The sequence below is a fragment of the Cygnus olor genome (genome assembly GCF_009769625.2).
Source record: "Cygnus olor isolate bCygOlo1 chromosome W unlocalized genomic scaffold, bCygOlo1.pri.v2 SUPER_W3, whole genome shotgun sequence".
Lineage (NCBI taxonomy): Eukaryota > Metazoa > Chordata > Aves > Anseriformes > Anatidae > Cygnus > Cygnus olor.
The window spans coordinates 151,600-178,031 of NW_024429074.1; the positions used below are offsets into that span (position 1 = coordinate 151,600).

The following is a 26,432-nucleotide window of genomic DNA, read 5'->3' on the forward strand; positions in this document are numbered from 1 at the left end:
ACAACATTTGCCAGCTTCCTGTCTACTGGGACCTCTCCGGATTCCCAAGATCGTTGAAAAATAACTGAGAGAGGTCCCGCGATGACGTCAGCCAGCTCTTTAAGCACCCTGGGATGAATCCCATCCAGACCCATGGACTTGTATGGATCCAGGTGGAGCAGCAAATCCCGCACACGTTCAGGGTTGGTTGGGAGTTTGTCATTCCCACCATCATGGTCCTCCAGCTCAGGGCACCCTGGGTCCCAAAGCCCATCATCAGTGTTGAAGACAGAGGCGAAGAAGGCATTAAACATCTCTGCTTTGCCTATGTCATTGTCTGTGAGGAGACCTTCCCCATCTAGTAGCGGACCTATGTTTTCTTTGGTTCTCCTTTTTCTGTTCACATATCTAAAAAAAACTTTTTTATTGTCTCCCACAGACATGGCCAGCTTCAACTCTAGTTGGGCTTTGGCCACACGAATTTTCTCCCTACAAACACGAACAGCATCCCTATATTCCTTCCTCGTCGCCTGACCCTCCTTCCAGCAGCTGTACACTTTCTTTTTTCGCCTAAGCTCCAGAAGAAGATCCCTGGTCACCCAGGCTGGCCTTCTGCCCCGCCTGCTTGACTTCCGATATTTTGGAATTGCCTGATCCTGTGCTTTTAGGAGGCAGTGCTTAAAGATGGACCAGCACTGATGGACACCAATGCCTTCAAAAGCAGTTTCCCAGGGGACCTTGCTGACTAGTTCCCTGAGCAGCCTGAAGTCTGCTTTCCCCATATCCAGGGCTGAAGTTTTGGTGGCAGTTTTCCTTCTGTCACCATAAATTCTAAACTCAACCACTTCATGGTCACTATGACCGAGACGGCCGCCAATTGCCACGTCTCCCACAAGACCCTCTCTGTTCTCCAGCAACAGATCTAGGAGGGCACCTTTCCTAGTTGGCTCCCTCAGCACCTGCACCAAGAAGTTATCATCTAGGTGCTTTAGGAACCTCCTGGACTTGCTCGTGTCAGCCGTGTGGTGATCCCAGTTGACGTCTGGCAAGTTGAAGTCCCCCATAAGGACAAGGGGAGTTGATCTCGAGGCATCTCTTAGTTCTGCAAAGAATAATTCATCGGCGTTGTCGTCCTTGCCAGGTGGTCTGTAATAGACTCCCACAACGACATCTCCTTTATTTGTTCATCCCTTAATCCTTACCCAGAGGCTCTCAACTTTGCCATGGCCAACTTGAAGTTCCACACAGTCCAGCCCATGCTTCACATACATCGCCACCCCGCCACCTCGCCTACCCTGCCTGTCCCTCCTGAAGAGCCTGTAACCATCTATTGCAACACACCAGCCACAGGATTCATCCCACCAGGTTTCGCTTATGCCGATGATGTCGTAGCTGTGGGACTGGGCCAAGACTTCTAGCTCATCCATTTTATTCCTCATACTGCGTGCGTTTGTGTAGAAACACTTCAAATGCGCCTCCCTACACACAGCACCTTGTGGAGCAGACCGAAGGACCTCACTAGAACACAGTCCCTCTGATTCTAGCGCGCCATCCCTTAGTTCATCACCGGCGTGCCTGGTTTTATCCCCTTCCCCCTTCGACTCTAGTTTAAAGCCCTGTCTATCAGCCCCGCTAACTCCTGAGCAAAAATCCTCACCCCTCTCTGAGAGAGGCACATCCCATCTGGTGCCAGCAGGCCCGGTATCGCGTAGACCTTCCCGTGATCGAAAAACCCGAAATTCTGCCAGTTGCACCAGTCCCGAAGCCACGTGTTAATGTGGTGAGTCTGCTTGTCAGCATCGATCCCCCCTATCGGAAGGACAGAGGCAAACACAACCTGTGCCCCTGATCCTTTAAGTAGTCGCCCCAAAGCCCTAAAGTCCCTTTTGATCGCTCTCGGACTTCTCGTTGCTACCTCGTCATTACCAGCCTGAAAGACCAGTAGCGGGTAGTAGTCGGTGGGCCGTACCAGGCGCTTGACTTTCCTAGTGAAGTCTCTCACCCGAGCCCCAGGGAGGCAACAGACTTCCCTGTGGGTTGGGTCTGGTCGGCATATTGGGCCCTCTGTCCCTTTCAGAAGGGAGTCCCCCATGACAATAACCCTTCTTTCTTTTTTGACAGTTGATGTAGCAATGTGGGGGGTAGGTTGCCTTGCCTTAGGCACCCCCTCCAACTGGGACGGGCTTTCATCTACTTCGTTGTTCTGACTTGTGTTCTAGACCCTCATACCTGTTATATAAGGGTAGATGGGAAGGTGAGGTGGGCAGGGACAGGGCTCGCCTACCACACCGAACAGGAACCTGCCTCCATTCCCCCCCTTGGCCTAGGTCTCCTCCTACTGCCTGGTGGGATGAGGGAACTTTTGTCTTCTGCGTAGCAGGAGACACCTGTGCTGTGGCAGGCTCGTGAGTCTGTCTCAGAGAGGGTAGAGTATGCTTCCACCAGTCAGTTTCCCTCTCTGACTCCCTGATGCTCCTGAGCCTGCTCACCTCCTCCCGAAGCTCCGCTACCTGTTTGAGCAGCTCTTCAACCTGGGCACACCTCCCACAGGCATACCCCTCGCTGCTGCTGTCGGATACCGACAGAAGACTCGGGCACACCCTGCAGCCCAAGACCTGGACGGCGGTGTGTTTCCCCGAGCCCTCCGTCTGAGTGGCCACATCGGTGACTGTGGCTGGAGAGGCCGCAAGAGATGCGGAGGCCACGGTTTTCTGCCTCGATACCATGGCCAGGTTCCTCGCAGGCAGATTACAGGTACCGAAGGGAAAGACCGCTGCAAAAGAGCGGCAAGGGGCCCTCCCTGCTCGCCCTGCCTGCACGCACTGCTGCGCCAACTGCCGCGCCATGCCCCTCTGACGCACCACGCCCTGTTTGCCCGCCCTGGTCGCTCGCGCTCCCTAGGGGCTGCTTTTGAACGGCCAGGGAGGGGACGCTGCTGGCTCCGCCTACACCTCGTCAGCCTCCCTCGCGAGGGCTGCCGGGTCCTGGCGGCTCCCTCGAGTGGCCTCGATGCCGGAAAAAAAGCCCTGCCCGTCTCGATCCCCCGCTCCGCTGCAGAACGCGTCTGCCCTGGAGCCGATCGCCTCGGCAAGTGGCGTTATGCACTTGCCACAGAGTATCGTTATGCACTTGCCACAGAGTATCAGTCATACCACCTCATTTATTAATTACACTGGTGGTTTTTAACTGGTGCTTTGCAGACCTCTGGGAGCCATGGACTACCTTGAACAGCAAAACGAGTACAAGTAGGTAAAGCAAGTTTGTAGCTGCTTCGCAGCAGTCTCTAAATGTGACATTTGTAAATGGATCTGGCATTTCCACAAAAAAAAATCCTAAAAAATGGCTTCTTATCTAAAATTTACTAGAGGACAGGAAGCAAGACAGCAGTATCTGCTCTCCCATGTCTTGCAAAGGATGAACCTCAACCATGACAACTCCAAAGATACAAGGAAACCTCATATTCTCCAGGCACCAGGCAAAGATCAGCCTTTCTGCCAGTAAAAACATGCATTATGGGTACTTTTGTGATGGCTGTCGGGAGCTGGGTGAAACCCGTTCAATTCATTTTGCATCGGACCAAGTTCCTCCAGGCTGTATTTCATCAGAACCAAGCAGGGACAAAGAAGAACCAGCAACAAAACATAGCAAACAAAGCATGCAACCCCTCCTTGCCGGGGTGTTTTTAGCTCCTTCGCTTGGGTGTACGAGCCCTTCTTGTTGGCATGTGTGGTAGGCAATACAGGGGCTCAATTCCAAAAGTTGGAGAGCTCTGAGAGATAGGTCACGGAGAGCTGTAAGAACCTTAAATTAGGTCGCTAAGTACTGTATCCAAACTGGTTTTAGACATCCTTGCCTCCATACATCTCTTTGCCCGCTGTGCACAGCTGCATGCAGGTAGAGGAGGCACATGGGGTCCCTCCTCCTGCCTGCACCTCTGTTGGGGAGGCAGACAGCCCGGTGAGGTGGCATGGCTGCAGCCTGCCCTCCCGCAAATCAACTCATCAGATGTCTGCGTGGGTGCCTGCATCTCCACACTTGGCAGCCTCAGCCTCTCTCTCCTTATCAACGCCCCAAATATTCACTTAAGATCCATGGCCTTTTGCCAGCCAGAACACCTCATGAGGAGCACAAGCATCTCTTCCGTGCCTCCAACAAACCGAAGGAACAAAAGCAAGGCTCTTCCTCAAGCACAAAAAAAAGTAATAATTAAAAAATAAAAATAATAAAAAAAATCCCACCAGCTAAGAAAAGCTGGAGGTTAATATAAATTCCATGGGTTTGAGGGGGAAATGAAGCTGCATTCAAAGACTCAATGGCTAACCACACTTCCTTCATCTGGCAACTGTGCGCTCCCCGAGCAGAGTTATTGAGGAAGTTAGACAAGCGCTATATTTGTTCTAGCTGCAGATTTCCCTTAACCCCTGGTAGTGGTGTTTTCAAAAAAACAGAGCTTGTTTTCCGATGCTGGCTTTTCATTTTCATGCACGCCACGGCCACAGCTATTAGCTTTAATCACTGCCATGCATAGAATAAAAATAATGAAAAAACCTTTGCCATTCTAAGAAGTCCAGGCTGGATGAGCAAAAGGGGGATTAAAACAAGGCTTTCAGGAATTAACTTGGAACAGGAAAGAAGAAGATAAAGCCATTATAAAAGCTTGCACTAATACAGGAGTCCTTTTTGTTGTAAGCGTTAATGCAGCCATGCAAATTCCTACCAATATTTATTAGTCAGGTCATATATCTGCCTTGCTTCCTCTCCTGATGATAAAATCAAGGCTCTTTCACTCCACTAGAATGCTTCTTTCTCCCAATTAAGAGGAAAAAAATTGTATATCTTTTCCAAGACTGTGTTTATGGTATGCATAAGACTACCTGTGAGGTTGACACCTTCAGAAAAATGAAATACAGATACACTGCCATCAAGATACCTGGTTAGAGACTAAATTGTTATGATTCTCTTCAAAAGACGAGTGTGCTGCTTTCGGTACCGTCCCCTTCCATCATCCCCATCCTGCCAGAGCACTGGCGGTCCCAGGAAGGCGCAGCACCCCACTCTCTCCTGACTGCCTCCGTGGGCCATCAGCTCAGTAGAGCATCTATTTTACCCAAACCTGCTCCCAAGTCGACTATTTGCCTTGGCCCTCGGCCAGCAAAGCACTTAGGCACATGCTTAAAGTTAAGCACAAGAGTAAACAGCTTGAAGTCAGTGGGACTTAAAATTAAACACATATTTCAAGGATTTGCTGGATAAGGGCCTTAGCCCCAGTACACCACGTTTAACTCGGATGATTCTGGGCTTATTGGCTCCACCCTTTCCCCGACCGCCCTCCATCAGACCAGACAACAAACAATTTCTGTTTTGCCACCACGCTAGAGGTTGGCTTTAAAGAAACCTTGTCTAGCCTACAGGCAGAGTATGTCTTTCTTTAATTATACCTGCCTGTGAAATACCTTCCAGAAATCCCCACCCAAACAAAGCCTCAGGAAAGGAAATAACGGAAATTCTTGATGGTTTCCACGGGGGAAGCGATCCCAACCAGTAAGACAAGGTGCACGTAAGATGAGGCTGATGACTGTTCCTACTGTACGCAACTCCCAGCCCAGGAACACTCCTTAAAGGACCAGGAGAAACCCCGTTACCGTCCTGATTTCCCAAGGCAGAAGCCTTGAAGCTGGCCCCTGGATGTGGCTCTCCATGAATGTTCAGATCCTGCCTCGCCACTCTGAAAAGCCTCTCGGTGGACACATGGGGAAAGAAGAGACACAAAATCCATGAGACTACCTTGCTTGTCCCTGTAGGGAAGTGCAGCACCCGATGATCAATCTTCCAAGAGGCCATGCAGCTTCTAAAGGGCTAGAAGTCTCCCCCAGACTCCTGCTTGATTCTCTTTGTCTTCCATGCCCTTTCATATGAGCTTTTATACTCTTTTTCAATTGCATCTGCGCTTGCTAGGGCCTCGGTGGCTGCAGGCAGGTGTGCAGTTCTGGCAGAGACAAAGCCCTCCTGCACAGAGGTAACCACTCCAAACAGGCAGCACAGAAGGACGTGGAAGACATGGGCAGAGGAGATGAGCAGAGGACTAGAAACTTGGACAGAGGATGAAGATTCGCTGTTGATTTCTCCAGAAACAGGACTGCTCTCATCAAGAAGCAGCAACTTGCCCAGACTTGACAGGAGACCCTATCCAAATTTTTAAAGACTCTAGATGAGCACTAGATCTTCAATCTTCTTCTGCACAGACTTCTTCAATGCCAAAAAAAACCTCTTTTTGTCCAACCTTACATCAGGTTGGACCTCAGACCTCCCAGAAGAAGGGCACAGCCACGGGCTGCCACACTTGCCCTTCCTGAAGCCCATGACTCTCAGAAGTTAGGACTGGCAGATTAAACTAAAGTACCGCCTTGCATGCAAACCTCGCCATGAAAAGATGCGAAACAAGGTGATCTGCTTCTCCTTCAGACAGGAACGGCAGGATGGTCAAATAGTCAAGGAACTCCACCTCTAACGCAGCAGGTTCCCAGCCTCGTGCACACTTCCAGCCCTCAGAACTACTTGTGAAATACTTCCCTGGCCTCGCTAGCTATGGTCAATTGTGCACAATTTCCTCTTCTAGATGAGGAAAAGTGGCAAAAAAGCTATATCTTGTAAGTCTGTTACACTTCACCTGCTCTCCACAAAGGCCAATGTAGCCCATTCTGTTATCATTCATTACCTGTGTAGCTATGCTGCTTGGAAACACAACTGAAATGTTAGATGCTGGATGAAGAGACTAGAAAGCTGCTCTAATACCTGGACAAAACCAGCAAAACACCAAGGCTGAAATAAGAACTCATAGCTTGCTTACTTCTACCTTTGAACACGGGCGTTTGTAAAAAATGAGTTTAAATAACAAACCTGTCTGTCTAAGCATTTATAAATTGAACCAAAGATACTTTTCCATTCAAATAAAGGATCCTTGCAGTGTGTGTGGCTGCAACCCACAGGGGTGGGTGGGAGACCTTGCATTTCTCCCTGGCCACGAGTGTCCCACCATGCCCTCAAGATTGAAATCAGGCAAGACATGGCGCAACTCCCCCCATCTCCCTTGCTAGCGTTGTGGTCTCTGACAGCTTTCTGCAGCCGGGCTTGGCTTCATTTCAGCCCCAGGACACCTGGCAGCCTCTCAGAGCCTTTGCAGAGGAGCAGGACCCATGCACATGCAGGCGAATGCACGCAGACCCTGCTTGCAGTGACCAGGCGGACGGGGGCAGTGGAGCCGCCGCGGGGCTCTCAGGACCATGTCAGGTTGCATGTACATTTGAAGTTGGCCACCCAGTCCTCAGCAGCGAGGTGCAATCTCCTACCAGCTACTTCCTCCTGCACTTGCAGAGCTGATCTCCAGGAAAGTTCTGTAGTGTGAGGAAATCCTGGTCATCGCCACTAAAGCATTATTGACACAGCAAAGGAGAAAATAACGACAGGAACTGCCTTACGGCAACATCACCACCGCGATTCATGCGACTGCCTGGTGCCAAGGTCCAGCGAGCTGTAACGTGGCAAGAGGAGGTCGCACGTGCTGTTAGCTGGTTATTGTGCAAAAGGAAAAAAACAGAGGTGCGCTCCTACAGTTTGATGAGCATCAGCCACTCTCCCTCTGACAAACGAATCAGGTCATCAGCGCACAATACTGTATTGACTCACTGTATTGACCCCACCTTCCCACAGGAGGCCACAGATCCCTTCTCCTTCAGGGAGGTAGGTTTGGCAGATAGCAAGTGTTATGGCTGTCTAGCTGACATCTGGAAAAAACATCACCATCCATGGTGGCAGAAACATGAAGCCTGCAATGGCACTTGGGACTGTTGTGTGAGTGCCCTGGATTCATGAACAAACCCACAGAAGGCACAGCAGCCCTGCCACCTGCTTACAGCCCCGGCCACAAAGAGATGCAGGTGACTTTGATGACCACCAAAAACACAGAAAGCACCAGCATGAGCAGTGCTGTGGGTCAGGCCCCACCAGCATTTCTCCCAAGACCTTTTACTGCAAGGAACACTGGATCAGACCTTCGTGGTCTGTGGAAGGTGTCCTGGAAGAAGCACACGCAGCCTGAAAGGTGCCAGCTTGAGAACCCAGCTGCTGGCAGATGTTAGGCAGGGCAAGCACCATGTGGAAAGCAGCCGTGCCTTTTTCAATCCCATCCTTGCTGAAGATGCCCACCCCAGTACACAGGATGTGTGCGCACTATGAGCAGCAGAAATTCCCCCACCTTGGACAACCAGGGGCACAGAGGAGGTGAAGGGTTGGGAGACACAAGGGCTCTACACGACCCTCCGCATGGATTTGGCTGCTCACGGAGCAGATGCAGGGGAAGAAGTTGCCATGGCACCACAGAGGAGCACCTACACCAAACCTGGGGCATGGTAAGCAGACAGATTTCTCCCCACTGTGAGAAACGCCCAAGAGTGTCTTCTCCAACAGGCTACCGCTACACCAGAAATAGAGCACCCCAGAGACTTCACTTTTTTTTACTTTTTTTTTCTTTCTCTCCAACTCAGTATTGCTACACTCACAGAGCTGTTCAAGAGTCTCTCTTTAATGTCACATGTGCAGCCAAAGTCCCTCAGGCACCAGCAGAAGCAGCTTGGGATATTTGCACATACCCGTTACAATGGAAGGAAGAGGGTGTAGGAGGGAGGATCAGGCTGCTGACCCCTTTATTGTTCTTGGGCCAGAAGAAAGCTTCCTCCTGGCTTAAGAACCACGGCGCAGAAAAAGTTTTCCAGCCAGAGCGAGTCATATGGAGTCACTGTTTTTTTGTTGTTTTTTTTTGTCTCTCTCCTTCCCCTGCCTCCCCCTTCAGCCAAGCGACGGGGAGTCACAGGGTTGTATTCCATTCACAAAATACCTGCTGCACATCACGTAGTCCTTCCCCCCGGCCGCGGAGAAAGGCGCTGGAACCCAAGCAAACAAAAATAAACCATTTTTCTCTGCAGATTTGAAAAAAAGAAAGGAAGAAAGGACCCTGCTCCCAGACTGACGCCTCCAGCGTGCGCACGCCAGGGAAGGGGTAGGCGGGGGGAAGCGAGACAACGATATGAAAGAAAACAAAACCAACAAACTCTGCTCAGAAAGGATTAAATGGAGTTCTTCCAAAAAAACACCCCACCGTTATATAATGAGGCTTAACTCGGAGTCACAGGGGTCACACGATGCAGCAGACTGGAAAAACCAAAGTGCAGTGCAGCCTTTTAATTGTTAAGCCAACCACAAAAACAGAAAAATGATATTGTGACTGTACAACAAGGTGGCCAATGGTTGTATTTCCCCCCCAACCTTGCTCTCTCTGGCCAAAACATCCCGTGTAGCCTTTCTGATGGCTGGCACTGATCTGCTTGGCTTCGTCCATGCCGAGGGCAGCAAGATGATGCCATCCGCTCTCTGGGAGGCAGCTAGTGAGGGATGTGATGTGCCAAGTACACATCGATCCACGTGTAGCCTGAGAGTTACCTGGGCAAGCCAGGGAATGAAAGCCATCAATCAACTGGCTTTCCAGGTGACAAATTGCATGCAAGGAGATGATCTTATAATTATTTTTTAAATGTTGGCCGCATTGAATAAACCCATCTTGCCGATGGTGGCCAAGCACCCACCTAGCCCCCAAGCCCTCCATGGCTCTCCAGAACCTTTCAGACGGGCCTGTTGTACAACCTCAGCCACCATCCTGAACCTAGTGCAGGGCATGGGCACTGCCTGGGCCTGATCCTGGCTCCACAGCACCTGCCAGCCTGCTGGGACTGTCTCCTCCTCACCCAGCACCTGCAGGTGCTCAGTTTGCAAAACTGGCCAGCCCAGGGACAGCCTCACGCATGGTTAAGTCCTAGGTATTTTATTAAAAAACACTGTTTCTTCCTAACATGTTTAACATTGGCTCTTTGGGAAAGGCAAGCCACCCATCCACTACTTTCCACGCTCCACGCATCCCAAAGCACAGCAACAGGGAACCCGAAGAAATCCTAGGCCCACGTTTTCCTTTAAAACATAACAAATGCAAATCTATGCTTCACTCCCGAATTTTGAAAACTGGCTTCAGTAAAGATCATCATCGCGAAGTGACCAGTAAAGACCAGGACAGGGCATCTCAGCTCTCAAGCTGCTGGTTCAGGTCACATCCTGGCAGCTGCTGACCCCAAACCTTGCTATTCTTACCCAGTGATATGCAGCAAGCCAAACTTCAGGAAGCTGGATTTCCATATTTTATTTATTCACAGTCCCAAGTGGAAGGCTGGCAAAGCTTAAGCATAGGCAGCCCCTGATCTTTCACAAATATCACCCACGGGCATGTGATGGAGTGTCGGGGGCTCCCTCCCCAGGATCTGCAAGTAGAAGCAGTCAGGGCCTGGTGCCATATCTGCTCGTTTTGCTCAGCTGAACGGAAACAAACCGTTCCTATAAGCTTACATATTTTCTTTCCGTTTGGATGGGCGACCTCAAAAGAACATACAATGAGAAATGAAATAATCAAGAGGACCACAAAAGCAAGAAGAAATGAAGCTTTATCATTCTCCAGTAGTTTCTCTGCTCATACATTACAGGAATTCAGGAAAAAAAAGGAAAAAGGAAAAGAAGAAAAGAAATAGAAACCCAACAATGAGCAGTTTCTCCATGGTGGTACCAGCAGGCAAAAACCAGAGAATAACCCTGCCTGGCCACAGGACAAATAGCCACCAGGACAGCATCCTATGGCTAAAGGACTGGGCAGCCCTCTCCTAGCTTCTCTACAGCCCCTCTGGGAGACCTCAGCATCATCTCTGTCCTCCCCACCCCTGGTTCTGCATGCAGATGCTGCAACACATGGCACCCACATGCTTGTATCACATGCCTTTCGCTCTTCCTATTAGCCCAGGCTAAAGCCTGCAGCAGCATCCCGGAGGTGGCACAGCCTTCTCTTCTGTGGACTGTCCCAAATCCCAGTGCTCGCCAGTTCTGAAGCCAACTAAATACACAAACAAACCCAGAAGGTATTTAAAAGTGTAATCTACAGAGAAAAAAATATGGAGAAGAGGTATGCAGAAGTAGAAAGGACCTCTTAGTCACATTGTATAGCTCCCTTCAGAAACAATCTTTATTTCCCCATGAATTTATTTCCCCATGAAAAGGACACGCAGGCATCATGTAACTCCCCCGTTACAGGACGGTCTGACTGAGCCACCTTGTATTGCCATAAATGCTTCTCCTGCCCCTACGTACCTATATTTACACCCACGGGTATATATACATCTCCCCAGGCAGCACATCACGTTCAGCCACCGCACACAAGGGGATGTGCTTACCTGCTGCCTCCAGGCAGGAAACTCGCCTCCTAAGAACTTCTGGTCTGATTTATTGTATTGCTTGCTATTTCCATAACATCAGAGGAAAGGCAGCAGAAGGGGGGAGCATCTTCTGGTCAAGAATAAATTTTAAGCGCTACAGGAAATATTAACCTCCTATTTTGTCAGACACAGGCTGATGGCATCCCACATTAGCAGAACTGCTACAAAGAGCTGTGTTTCTACGCTCCGTAGGCTCCTCTGCCAACAGAGATGTGTGCACATCTCTCTTCTTTGGTATGTCGACTTTTTAGAGAGAAATTCCTTCCTTCCCTTTATTTTATTAAAAACTCAGGCATCACATGCAGAATGGGGAAGGGGATTAGGATGTGGAAATAGCCAAGCCAGAAGAAATAGCTGCTTGACCAAAGAGGAACTGAGCTTTTATTTGGTATCATTAATAATTTATTTATTTATTTGTTTTTACTTCTGCTACTTTTAACAACTTTTTAATTTAAACACTACTCTACAACCAGCTTCAGGAAAATACTCAGCAAAATTCATGGCAGTGCAAAGAAAGACTTCTCAGATTTCTAATGAAGCCTTTGGGAAAACAAGGGAGAAAGAGATGTAACACTATTTAGAAGTTAAAATAAAATTCAGGCAGGATTTTGGGAGTAGGGAGTGGTGTTACAGTGTATTGAAAGGACTGGGAAAGAACGAAACAAAACCTTTCAGGCTTTATTTAGGTATTATATAGCTGCATAAAAACAAACCTTTTTTGAATGGAAAGTCAGCTAAAAGCCTGAGAAAAGCCTGGGATGCTCTTCACTGTGTTCAAGCCAGAGTTCAGTGTGGTGATGTTTTAGAGCCTCAAATGCCTCTTGGATTGTTATTTTATACTCCAGTACTAGTCCCCATATACAAATCAGTTAATTCCTTAGAAGACTGAGCTTCTCAGGTTTAAAACTACTTGTGAACACCTTAAAAGCAAAATAAAGCGTCTTTCTTCACTGTCCTGCCAAGAACACTTTCCCATTCAGCTCTCCCAGCCTCTCCGTACATCTCCTTGCAGCCCCTGGCTGTGAATCTCTGCTTGAGCTCCGGAGGACTTGCACATTTCCCTTGCCCATCCCTACCTGCCCAGTTTTCCCTCTTTCCATCTTCTCCTCACACCAGTGCTTTAGATGTTTCCTGCAGGGCTCCTCTTCTTCTGCGTCTCACCCAGCTCCTCCAAAACCCACCACCTCTTGTTGGTGAGCCCAGCCTAGTCCTGCCACTCAGCTGCTTTGTGTCTACCCTTCCGTCAACCTGTCCCAGCCTGCAAAGCAGCCCAAAACCCATTATTCATTTTTTTTTTTTTTTTTTTTAGCAGAAACCAGCATCTGGCAAACTGGGGTCCAAGGACCAGAGACAGTCCATCTGTGATGCCACCATGGTCTCCTCTCCCTCCTGCTGAGGTAGACACATTCTTCCACATGGTTTGGGGACGACAGGATAGATAAGGGACAGAGGGATAGTGTTCAGATGAACAGCCTATGTTCAATGGGGCAGCAACATCTTGCAGAGAGAGGGAGGACCTCTCAGTACACATGGCACCATTCTTTGTTGCGAGACCGAGCCCTGCAGAACAACAAAAAGTCCACGTTTGCAAAAGCCCTGAAATGGGCAAAAGGGCACATTTGTAGAAGTCAGATTTCCAAGGGGCGGGGGGCGGAGGGGGGGGCATCGCAATGCAAGCAAGGGAGACACGTGCTGTGGGGCATGACCACCCCCGGGCACCAGCTCCCCTCTGCAAAACAGGGCTGTGGGGCCTGGGCAAGGATGAGGGGTTCACAAGCACCTCCAGGTTTTAATCCTGCTTTGCTTGGGGCCTTAGTCTTGGTGTTTCCGTGTGGAGCTAGCCACGTTGCAGGGGAACACCTTCCCCCTCCGTGGGCGCAGCGGGATGGAGCTGCAGGAGGGGTGCAAGATGCAGCCACTACAGGGTGCGTTTTGCTGCTTTGAAAAAGCATTTGGAAACAAGCCTTTGGAAAAAGCCCACTTCCTCTGCATGGAGCTGGTTTCGGAGCTATGCAGTGATGCCGCAGTGCCCTCTAGTGCTGCAGGGTGCACCGGCCCCATCGCCACCAAACATCTCCACTGGTGGCTCCCCAGCCATCTCCGCTCCCCCTCGCACAGCCATTGTTGTCAGAGCGACTTCACCCTCCGTCTGCCAAAACCTTGGCCTCCTACAACCCTCAAGGCTGCAAGATCAGTCAAAGTCACGCTCATCCTCTCCACTGACACCCCCAAACCTGAACCCAGCTGACCCTACCAGGACATGAAGGCACCCCAATTTCTCCTGTCCTTGCAGGAGCTCACTGTAGGTCTGCCACTCTCCAAAAAACAGGGCAGCCTTGCCCCAACCCTGCCCAGCTGACCAGTACTGGCTCCAGAAACTCTATGTTTCAACAAGAAAAAATGAATCCCTGAGCCCATCTGTTTAGGGAGAAACCCCTGTGAATTAGGAGCCAATACCACTAAGTCAATACCACTAAGTCTGTGAACTAGGTAACAGCCAGAAAAATAAAAACAGCCCAGAGAAGTGAGAGGCTACCTCATTTCTTACAATTCGAAACCAGCTCCGAATCCTGATAATAATAATAGAAATGTCAAAGTTCTTGGCCATTTCCCTGGTGTTTCATTTGTGCAGTGAATAAGACCATTAAATGCTACAGAAGGCCATCATCATCTGAAAAACCCACTAGAAAAATCTCTTTTCAGCAGATCTGATAAAAAACATGACTTTTATAACCTGGATCAGGGCTTAGAGCAATTGCGCTCTATCGCCAGAGACAAGACCTGTCCCTTACCCTTACACCAAGGCCTTCGAACTGACGACCTGCATGGAAGATCAGCCCACACTGGTCCAGATGTCTCCTCTCCAGTTCCTCACAAATGATAGCAGCCTCACCTGCCTTCCTCGGTCGCTGGGGACCCTAACTCTGACCTGGGGGGCAGGCTGAAGGGGTTATGAGTGACCACGGCAGTTTGCTCTCAGCCTGCTCCTTTTCCCAAGGAAATGGTCATTGTCAGTTGGGATAAATGAAACAAAGAAATGGGCCAGGGTAAGAGGATATCTTACTGGAAGTCACAGCAAAAAAGGCTTTTTACTCAGCCGTGGAGATCTGACTCTCAATATGTTGTGACCTATGCTCAACTCTGGCTCTTTGACAGGGACTTTCCACAGCAGTTTGAGCAGTTACAGTATTGGAAAGACCCTTGGGAGATGGGAAGCTGGCTTGTGAAACTAATGAAACTAAAAACCTCCTCCGAAGGCTATGCCATGCCTACACACTGCTGACGGAGTTGGGCAGAGTCTCGGTGGTGGGGAGAAGTATGCCCAGCTTGGGGCTCCCAGGCAGCCAGCACGGCTTGTTCGGAAGTGCTGGGTGGACACATGGAGGACTTCAGTGTTACCCAGGAAGAGCACAGGAGTAGCAGGAGGGGTATGCAGCACAGGGGAGATTAGGGACACACCTTTTGCCTGGGTCCCAGCTCCATGCAACACACTCGGCCTGTTTGAGTCACCCACTTCTGCAGTTCCTAGGGTGGGCACGCACGGCATGGCTACCCAGTATGGTAGCAACTTCCCTCTGCCAGCTGCTCCCAGCCGAACCTCCTGCACTTCCAATTCCTCATTCAGCTCCAGTGGAAGAGCAGACAAGCTTTCTGAAGCTGTAACCCCCATAGCAGAGCCCCAGTTTTGCTCTTTCAAAGTCTGGCCGAGCATCGGAGAATGCAATCCCTGTACACGGATCGGAGAATGCAATCCCTGTACACGGTGACAGCTCTGTGAGCCAAGTTTGCTGGGCACATTTTGCTCCTGAAAAGTAAGAGCATCACACTCTTCATCCTCCTGGCAGCTCAGACATCTCATAGGACTCCTACAGCAATTGCTGGCTAAGCAGTGTGAAGTGTGTTTGCTAGAGTGCAAGGGAGGGCTGAAGAGTAAGAAGATGCTTAGCAAACTCAGATAGCCAGGAGACATCATCCAAAAAATCCTGCTCTGAAAGAGGGATCTGGGCTGGCTAGAGAGGTGGCTAAAATGAGAGCTGCCCAGGGACATGACTGAGTGGTCCTGGAAACCTCGTGATGCAGTAGGAGCAGGCAAGAAGGTATGAAAAGAAGATAAGGACCATGAAGCCACTGTATGGAGAAGATAAATAACTTCACCCCACCAAAGAGACCTGTGCCCCTGCCACCACCCACACGGGAAGGTCACGAATCTGCACTGCTCCTCAGTGAGCCTGCCTTACACCAGTGCCAGATGCCAAGCTTCTTACCCCGCACAGACAGTGGCAGCACTGGGACTGCTGGTCCATGGTTCACCCTTCTCCCCTGTGATGCCTGGTTTGGCTTGTTACTCTTTAGGCATCTACCACATCCAGATGTGTCCAGATGTGCTCCCAGACAGGGAAGGGAGGTGGATATCCTCAGATAGGCATCATCTGACCTTCTACAGACTTCTATGCTGAGATGCAGGGAAACACACAGACGTGTCCACACCTTCCCTACGGCAGGAACCCCAAGTGACCAGCCCAAGTGACACTAAATTGTAAGATCTGACTTGAAAGTACTTGTCAATGAGGAGAGACAGGAGAGAGTAGGCAGAGACATAAAGTAAGTGCCTAAATTCAGATGGGATCCCAGCACAATCAGGAGTCCTGGTGCTGTTGAGCCTGGTTTGGACAAAGTCAGGAATACAGTGGTGCTACAAGGAACACAAACAAGTTACTGAGTCTGCATTTTTCCTAAGGAGTTTTGTTGTTTCTCACCCAGCAAGAAAGCTAGAACTATAGCTAGAAGAGAAACAAGCAGGCTATTATAACTCCAAACACATGACAGAAAGGGTAAAAAATAAGGAAAGGGAAAAAGATGAGCTGCAAGGCAATTAAGATGCCCAATGAAAAGACACCAACATTGTTTCATAGCACCAGTGAAGCCCCATACCCCTTTCAGAAGTGCCACTTTTTTTTTTTTTTTTTTTTTTTTTTTTTACCTCCTAAGCCACCAGACCAGGAGCAGCTAGCCAGTAAAGGTATGGCTGCACCATTCAGAGGAGGGCAGACCCAGCCTGGAGGCATGCGTCCAGCAAACCCACAGCCAAAAGCTGCAAGATGCCGGTCCAGAAAGTACTTGGGATGCATCCCAAACCTCTCTGCTCATGTCTGTCAGCATTCACGTCCTTCTTGCGCATCCTTCTTGAGCTACAGCAGCCTCCCAGGGAAGAGATCTTGTAGGACATGGCCCCTTGGGTTGTTCTCTCAGTGTAGAGTGTGCCAAGGGCTCGGTCTGAAGACTGTATGTAGGGTTGGGGCATTCAGCTGTGACACGTCCAAGCCTGAAAGCCTTTCTTAGCATTTGCCAGAGGGAGAAAAAGCGGAACTCGCTGTGTTAGCCCTCCCCATGACATCTTGCACAATGCAGAGCCGGTTACGTGGTCTCCTCCGCCCAGCCAGCTGACCAGCAAGGCGAGTAATGGCGAGGCTGAGCAAAACTGGATCTGCATCTGAGCTGTGCCTCCCTAATGTGGCAGACGAGCAACCCTCCCCGGAGCGCCATAAAAACCACATCTCTTATGAATGGGGAATACTTATCTTCAAATTTTCTTCCAAAGCCACTTTTTGGCAGCGCTTACATGAAGTAGTGCCCAAATCCAACTACAGACTCTGATGAGTAAGGAGAGATGAAGAGGTTACAGCCCAGGAGCTGAGCCAAAGCAATGACTTCACGTGCTCCTGATCAGTGCAGAGGCAGAGCAAAAGGCACGGCACGCATCATGTGAATGAGATGCTCCAAGTGCCCCTCGCTACCCCGATCCGAGTAGCAGAAGAGGAGCGCAGATGCCCACCCCAGGCACAACGTGCTTTATAACCGGTTTCCAGCAGTGTCGGTGTTATCCTGAGCACTGTGCAAACACAAAGGGTGACACGGGGCCGCTCCCACTGTGTTTCAAACCAATTCATTTGTTTTTTGGAACCACCACAGCAGAAGATTTCAAAACAACATCTATTTACCAGTAAAAACAAGCACTCCAGTTGAGCCTTAAAAAGATGGGGCAAGGGGGAAAGCTTAAAAACTGAGGAGCAGGGCGAGCCCAGCAGCGAGCAGGTTTTCCTGCCTGCACACTACCACGAGATGGCAGAGCGCACCGCGCCGCTTCGGCTGCCCGCGGCATCTCTCAGCAGCCAGTGCTCGTCCTCCAGTTTCAAAACGAAAGGCTGGAGACAGGCATTTTTCTCACAGATAGCGATGAAGAAAGAGGGTTTGGAGAAGGGTGGGACTTTTTCCCTATTTTTTCCCCCCCACCTTTTAATCACCAGATAGGCACAGGCTTTCCTTGCAGTATTTTTTAAAATACTCCTGATACTCCTGACTCCAGCAGCAAAACTCAAGTATGGACATTAATGTCCACACATCCAGAACATTCTGCCCCACCCATCAGTGGGGCACTGAAAATACAAGTACAGATACGGACCCATGTGTATTCTGGAAACTATTCCTAGTTTCGTGCCCTATGTGAATCATACCTTACCAAAGGAAACCGAGTTTCCAAAGCAGCCCATACGTAAGGCTTGCAACCTCTCTGCAGCTTGGTGCTCTTAACTCTGCATTAGCTGCTGAAGCACATTCGGCAGTGCAAAACCTTTGCTCTGAGTGGCTCCGCATCATGGGGGAGACGATGCTAAAAGCAAGTCCTAAGAGATAAACCAGAAGCAATCAGAAGGTGGCTGCTGACAAACAACCCATGAGATCTTCAAATACAGATGGAGCAAGAGTTTATGCACCTCCAGTCTGACAAGTCTCTTTTCAGGATATGACACAAACATAACCACAATGTGGGAAAGGCCCATGGAAGGCAAAGGATTTTCTTTCATAGGCTCACACTAATATTTTTCCTCATGATCCCACATACTGTATGCCAAAGAGCCATTTCAAACAAGAAAGCGATAAAGAGCAGCACAACCACCACTGGCATTGCATGATCGCATTCAAATCCAGTTAACAGTGACATGTCAGGATTAAACCAGCTGTCAGTAAGCATTTCACTTATCAACACTGAACAAGATAAATCCTCACCAATAATGACATGGCTTCTAGTTCCCACATGCACTTATGACTGTACATGCCTAGGTAAGCGAGTCTCCAAAATAATGCAGTATTTTACTACTCTGCCCAGAGGCACAAAACACCAGATCAAGCATTTCCTCCACGAGGTCTTCCAGCTTAGAGTTGCCACACTTACAATTAAGATGTGATTGTAGCTGCTTATATGAGACAGAAATAGATCCCCCTTTGTTACAGGTATATATTAGAATTAATTCACTGAAGTCAACGAACTCGATCTGTGTTACAACAGGATGAGATAACCAGCCCTGGAGGAGCTGGCTTATTTAACAGCTGTTGATTATGAAGGAGGTTGAACTCTAAGAATACCAGCTCCTCACACCAAAGATGAGAGTTTCTTCCCCCAAACAGCCCAAGCTCACAGCAGCCTGCTGGTGCATAGCCCTTGGCCAGCAAGGGCTGAGCTCTGCACTGTGCTGCCCTGTGCCCAGAGTCACTTACCATGCCGTGTTCTGCCTCCCTGCCTGCACAAGCCATGCTGCCATGCTGTGAAGGGAGAGCATCATCCCAAAGAGAAGCCACTGTCCCGAGGCTCAGCGCTTCTCAGTTGGGTCACCCTGCATGACCTCCAGCAAATCCCTCACCCTCCCTGTGCACAACTTGTGCCCTTCCTCTGCCCTCCCAGGGGACGAGCTCATGAGCAAGAGTACTTTCCAGAACAGGGCCAGGGTTCACCAAGGAACATTTTAACCAAAGGTTGAAACACAAAGCACGTGATGCTGAACACGGCTGGTGGCCCTTCAAATCCAATCTCAGCACATCTGGAAACTCCCTTTGATTCTCCATGTAAAGCATTTCTAATTATTCCCCAAGGAAAACAACCTTATTTTGCAGAGTTACTGGGGTCTTTATCAACTGGCCCTGATATTTTTTCCCCTTGACCTGAAGTCCAGACTGAGCACATAAGAGAAAACAGCTGCAGGCAGTGCTTCTGCGTGCCAAAGTCAGCAGCACTTCTCCCTCTTTTCACTGGTTCACGTACTTAAAATCATAGAAACATAAAAACACAGGGGTGGAAGGGACCTACAAGATCATCTAGTCCAACCATCCTCCTATCACCAATACTACCCACTAAGCTACTAAATCATCTCGTAGCACCTTGTCCAGGCGCTTCTTGAACACCACGAGGGACGGTGACTCCACCACCTCCCTGGGCAGGCTGTTCCAGCACCTGACCACTCTGAGAAAAAAAGTTTTTCCTGATATCTGATCTAAATCTCCCCAGGCGCAACTTGTGGCCATTTTCTCGAGTCCTATCATTAGTTATCTGGGAGAAGAGGCCGAACCCCTCCTCATCACAACCTCCCTTCAGGAAGTTGTAGAGTGCAATGAGGTCTCCCCTGAGCCTCCTCTTCTCCAGACTAAACAACTCCAGCTCCCTCAGCCGCTCCTCGTAAGACTTGTTCTCCAGACCCCTCACCAGTTTTGTTGCCCTTCTCTGGACATGCTCCAGGGCCTCAATGCCCTTCTTGTAGTGAGGGGCCCAAAACTGAACACAGTACTCGAGGTGCGGCTTCACTAGAGCTGAGTGCAGGGGAACAATCACCTCCCTGGTCCTGCTGGCTACACTATTCCTGATACAAGCCAGGATGCTGTTGGCCTTCTTGGCCACCTGGGCACGCTGCCGGCTCATGTTCAGCCGAGCATCAATCAACACTCCCAGGTCCCTTTCCTCTTCACAAGTCTTCCAGCCATTCTGCCCCAAGCCTATAGTGCTGCACGGGGTTATTGTGGCCAAAGTGCAGGACCCAGCACTTGGCCTTGTTAAACCTCATCCCATTCACTTCAGCCTATCCTGATCCCTCTGAAGGGACACCCTGCCCTCAGGCAGATCAACACTACCTCCCAACTTGGTGTCGTCGGGAAACTTACTGAGGGTACCGCTCAATCCCCTCATCCAGGTCATCAATAAAGATATTAAACAAGATAGGCCCCAGTACTGACCCCTGGGGGACACCACTTGTAATGGGACACCAGCTGGACTTAACTCCATTAACCACAACCCACTGGGCACAGCCCTCCAACCAGCTCTTTACCCAGAGAAGAGTATACCTGTCCAGGCCACTGGCGGACAGTTTCCCCAGGAGAATACTGTGGGAGACCATGTCAAAGGCTTTGCTCAGCATGCAAAAGGGCAGTGTTGCCCTAGCACAGGAGGTGTCTCCATCCTTCCCTCTGAAGGAAGAGAGGAGCTCAGAGGTGCCTTCAGCGGAAGCATGCTAAGCACCTTAGCTCCTCGGGGGACTGGGGCACTGGAAAGTGAAAAATTAAGACACTGACAAATTAAGCTATTCAAACAGGACTGTTTAACTGAAGGCCTCACCCTGCCATTTCCCAGCACTTGAGCACCAAAGGTCATTTAACCAGAACTACTGAAAACTGGCTGTGGAGACAGATCTGGAGAAGAAACAGGCTGGAGAAAAAGTAGTCATTGCATCACACACAAGTGCATCCCATAGGGGAAACATCTGGATCAATACACCATCACTACTGGCTTCTTGGCAGCAATTTATTTTGGAGCTGTCAGGAGGCTTGGTGCTTTTCAGAATCTCCTTTCCTAAAACAGGAGCCCTGTGTGTATATGCACACGCATATGAACGCAATACACTGTCCTCAACATCTCACCTCCCAACAGAGCCCGTGCAGTACCAGCGAGGTTGAAAGCAAGGCTTGCTGAGACCACAGGCACAGTTCTTTGACTGCAGCTCAGCCCAGGCAGCCTGCCCACCTTCCAGGGATGGTTTTGTAAGGAGAGGTTGTGCAGGGAAGCTGCTGCCTTCAGCAGTGGCCTCAGCACCTACCTGCCACGCTGGGAGGACTTTCTCTATGTCGTTCAAGTTGATGCTATCACCGTCCTCGTACTTCCCTTTTCTGAGCCTGCAGCAGGAAGAAAAACAAAAGCATGATAAACCTTGCTGGAACCTACGTTAATGTTCTATTATGGCACACGGGAAAGATTAGTGCTTACTGCAAAGGACCCTCATAAAAACAAAGAGGTTCTCTGAAGCAAATATGTTGTGTCTCCAAAACACTCCCATGTGGGCACAAAGCCATTAATACCAAATGAAATGCTTTTCCCAGCCCTATCCCCTGCACTAGTGACTATCCATTTGCCACAGCATTAAAATGCTTTTGGTAATATCAGCAGCAAGAAAACCAAAGGCAGCCCTGAGCAGTAGTTTTAGATGATTCAATTCCCAGACTGAGCAAAGCTAAACAGCCCACCAAGAAGAAAAAATGGGGACAGAAAAACCTAATGAAAAATGCTTCTTTTGAACTGCTGCTCATTTGCCAGTTTCCCCAGGAGCTCCTGTTCCCCTGCTGGGAAAGGTGGCGGTGAGCAAGCACAAACACAGATCTCAAACAGGAGAAAAGCAGTAAACAGCAATCAATATGAATGTAAACATACGTTTTGAAACAAAAAAAAATCAGGGTGAGAAGCCAAGTATTAACAGACCAAGTACACAGTTGACAGGGTAAGGATAATTAGCAAGTTTTGCTTGTATCAAGAAATTAAAAAAAAATTGATCACATAAGGCCTGCTACTAGCTGAATGCAGAGAAAATGAAAACAATAAGAAAAGAGCAGTAAACATTGTTCATCTGCATTTATAAAGAATTTGAGTGATTTATTACACACAAATGATGATGTATTTTGTGGTCAATTAGCGACAAGATATTGTTCAACAACTTACAGAAGGCAGAAACTTTGACAGCTGCAGGTGCAAACGTCCAGTGTCTTTAAGTCCAAGGACAACCGATATCGGTGGAATTACAGTAAAATGAAAGAATGGAACGTGCTAAAACATCAAACCTGAAAAATAACAAGCTGAATGGAAACCTCCACAGCCCAGTGGGGCAGGCCGCAGACTTGCAAGATTGTGGAGGAGCAATAGGGGACTAAACTGAAGGTAGTGGAGGACTGGCATTTAACTAATGCCTTAATTGCTTTATGAAAAATCAGGTGTTCAACAGGTGACTTGACTTTCCATCACAAATGAAATTGCTGCTGTACATAGCTGGTGTCTCTGGCAGGACCACCTGGCAAGTGCCATGAACCATGGAGCCCATTACATCTTATTTTATAGAGGGCCCCTCATCCCGTGCTTCAAAACCATCTCTAGGGGTAAACATGAGCTGTTGCCTACTGAGGCACTTAGAGACTTTGAAATTCAGTGTTACTCATGTTGTTTCAAATATTCTGAAAATTGCAAATCATAAATATTTACAGGGCAGAAAAAAGCCTTATATGGTCATGTGAGTTTGCCTGTCACAAACAGGTATGGGAGCCTCCTGCAGGTGCTGAACCTGGGCTGGGGTAGGATTGTGAGCCCAGACTGGCTCATACTTTGGCAAAACCAATTTACCAACAGAGAAACTTTGCTGAAAGATTTCTATCCCTATGCCTAAAATGACACTGAGAAGTCATTTGTAGCCTTCTCAACCCCATCTTTTAGACCCATTTTTATTTTTATCATCCTCTATGGGCAAGAAATGACTAATCACTAGGAAAAAAAAATCAGAAAAAATATTAGATAAAACGTGGATATGGCACTTCCTCTATTCTTTCTTTAGCTGAGATGTGCAACGAGTTCCATCAGCAATGAGTTGAAGCCCTGTCATAACTTGGGATAACAGAACGGGTAACACTGCCCATATCTGTTAACAGCACCGCCAGTGCGTTAAGCACCAGGACCGAGTGACAAGGAGAGGGGAAACCAAGCTGTGAGCGTTTCTCAAGTGGCAGAATCTGCAGAGGAATGTCTGTCTCTCATCAGCACTGGTGAATCTCTTGGTGTCTTATATGCATGACCAACGCATAGCCAAAGAAGAATCCAGCAACACTGTGAAAGCCCCAGGAGGCTGTAACCACCAAGATGAGCTACTTAATGTTCTCATAGTTACATGCCTAGCAGGTAGGGAATGAACATTTCAATCTAGATGGACCATGTTGATGCTCTGCTCTTCCCTCAAGTCTTGCTGGGGAGAACAACAGAAGCCCTTTCACTCATTGGAATTGTAACCAGGATCTTTCGCCCAATATTCAGAGATGCTTAAATCTAGGAGACATAGCCTGGAGCCCACATAGTTTAAAAGCTGAACTCTTTCAAACAATACAAAATACAGCAAACAGCTCTGCTCTAACCCAGAGCTGGTTGATAGAGAAGCCAAAGAGACTGATCATGAAGTTCTCAGCCCCCATATGTGGTCCAACACGTCTTTTCCAGGTCCTCTGTGTGGGCTATGCCATCAAGCCAGCATTCTCACTGCAAAGGGGAGGTTATACATCTTGCTGGAGAGCATCATATCACTTATCTCGGGATAACTATGCACATGCACAGCACTCACCCTTCTCTGTCTATGTGAGGCAGTGGGTGTTTGGTGGTGTTTTGGAGCTTCCTGTGAAACTGCGTGAAATCTAGTTTTTCAGGCTGCAAGTCCCACGTTGCACCACTAGGAGAGGAAAACCAAGGAGAGAAAGAAAATCAGTGCCCTACTAATTAAACGCAACCTTGCTGAAGAGCAGATGGCTCGCACAAGACTGTAGATGATGAAAGCTGGTACTTTGGAGGCATCACTCTCTGCTGCAGAGCATGCTGCCACAGGCCTCCGACCTTTACGCTGCTGTGTTATGCTAAGCCCATAGTTTTGATGTAGACTTATGATGCATCATGATGCAGCATACGCCTTGCTAGCTGCACTTGATTTTTATAGAAAGTACAGCTAGCACTTTTTATTGCAGCAGATGCTGGTCCAGTCCATGCAATGCAGATGCTTTAGGGGCCTGGAGCAAGTCCCAGGTGGGAACACAACTCCTGCAGTGCTTCAGGCACGGCACACAAATGCATACAACCAGACAGAAAGCATGTTTCACTGCTCAAGCTGGGCTGCACACTTGCTTTTCCCATGCTGAAGCAGCAGCTCTTCTCAGCAGCTGCAGAGCAAGGCGTGATCACACTGCCACTTCATGGAAGAGAAAGTCCTGGAGCAGGAGCTCACAGCTGCCTCCGTCTCACCGGTGCAGCTCTGAGATGCCTGCAAATAATCATATCAGTACCTTTTTCAGATGTTTGGACTGCAAACCTCTCCTAAGCAGACACGATGCTTTGAGTAGGTTGTTGGTGCTTAGCACCATGGACTAAATGGCGAGGAGGAACGACGTGAGGCCAGCGCCCAGCTGGGCACACCCAGGACAGACACGTGCACAAACCCTCCTCTCAGAGCGCTTTCAGATCAGCTTACCTGAAGGAGTCAAAGGTGTTGGCAGCCCAGATGTCGGTGCCCAGCATGTCAAGGGAGCCCTCCTTGTTGCCATTCTAGGAAGGAGGGAGAGACGGTTACTTGGCAGAAGGTGCCCAGCCCTGCCCAGCATCTCCCATGCCAGCCAGTAGGTGGCACAGCTCTGTGCCCAGCCTTGCCACCTCCATGCCAGCCCAACACAGCCCCCTCGCTCGCCACAAGAGTGCACTTGGAAGACAGGGAGTGACACATGGTTTTGGCCTTTGGGACACAAAGCTGTGGACGACACAGAGCAGGCAACGCATTGGTTGATGTTGGCCCCATCCTTCTATCCCCTGTCCACAGTCAATGTGGGTACAAGACCTCCAAGACCCAGTGGGCAGGTTGACATGCTGGCCACAAAGATGCTCAGCATCACAGAACTCCAGACTGCTTGAGCTGGGAAGGGGACCTCCAAGGTCATCTGGTCCAACCAAGGTCAAAAAGGGCCACCTAAAAGCCAGTTAGTTGCTCAGGGCCACATCCAGGTGGCTCTTCAATATCTCCAGGGGCTGTCACCAACAAGCACATGGAAAGCCAACCATCAGTGATGCACGAGGCAGAGCTGCCCAAGGAACCTCCAAACACCTCTGGATTTCACCACAGCAGTGACTGCTTCTTCAAGAAGTCATGGTGACACAACCTGGCCTTGTTCTATGAAAGTCTCAAGGTAAGATATAGCACTGTGCTGAAACTCCTGCCAGCGCTGCAGACTCCAGTTGCCTGGGTCCCCAAGACCTGGTGTTACAGAAGGGAGGGCACAAGGTGCATGTAGGTTGTAGGCGTTAGGATGGGAGGAATTGCTAGGAAGCTGCTACACAAACCGTCAGAAAGCATCATGCTGAGCTTGCAGGAACATTTTTTTTTAATCCCACCTGAGAAGCAAAAGCCTTATGGTATAATCAGATGGGAATTATGAGAAACCTCCAATAAACCACAAAGCGCCTCTAATTTTGCAGTGCAGCTGCTTTTTGGAAAAATGGAAAAAGAGCAACGCAAAAGGAAAAGCATCTAAAGCAAAAGACCCCAGACTGCTTCTCATCCTTCACAGCCCCTTTACACTCACCAGCCTCCACATATCCTCCCCACAAAAAGCAGGCTGCCCTTATTGAAGTATTCCAGCCCAAATGGTCCAGCTCTGGCAAAAAGTAGTGCTGGAGAACGCGGCTTCCAAATGCTCCCCCATCCTATGATTTCCAGAGGACACCACACAGCCAGACTCTGCCAAAGCAATTCCAGGCTGCTTTCAGCCTCAGCACAGGCACAAAAAGCAGGTTCGTCTCCTCATACCCACAACACCCTTGCAATGAGGGCCCAACCAGCCGCAGTTACACCATCAGGTACTGGGAGCATCTTCAAAGCTGTCAGCCATCACAAGCACGAGTGAATATAAGCACTACCCTGCTGTAGTATTTCTGGTGGCTCTCCTCAAGGCTGCTGTTTCCAGCAGACAAACTATATTTACCAAGTTCACACACACAAAATCGTGATAAACTGTCATGCAGACAACAATTATCAAAGATTACTACGCAAAAATATTTCTTCTGTCCAGATACAGCTTTCCTGAGGAACTGCCATACTCAAATATTAATAACTGAGACACTGAAAAAAACAAAAATCTAAATGCTTCTCAGTGAAGTCCCAAACCCCAATTTGCCATGAAGTAAGCAGCCTTTTCCCAACATGGACACACATTGTCATTGCACGC

General features: G+C 49.1%; 1 protein-coding gene across 4 annotated transcripts in view; it reads right to left on the bottom strand.

Moving 5' to 3' along the window:
* Positions 1–26,432, bottom strand: part of LOC121062928 (CBP80/20-dependent translation initiation factor-like) — a 162,429-nt gene that overhangs the window by 95,681 nt on the left and 40,316 nt on the right. For all 4 annotated transcript variants that reach the window (XM_040543227.1, XM_040543225.1, XM_040543226.1 and 1 more), the window contains exons 4-6: positions 24,689–24,762; positions 23,795–23,899; positions 21,248–21,323 (exon numbers count right to left, since the gene is read on the bottom strand). In XM_040543227.1, coding sequence (XP_040399161.1) covers positions 21,248–21,323; positions 23,795–23,899; positions 24,689–24,762 — 255 coding nt within the window. The remainder of the gene's footprint in view (positions 1–21,247; positions 21,324–23,794; positions 23,900–24,688; positions 24,763–26,432) is intronic.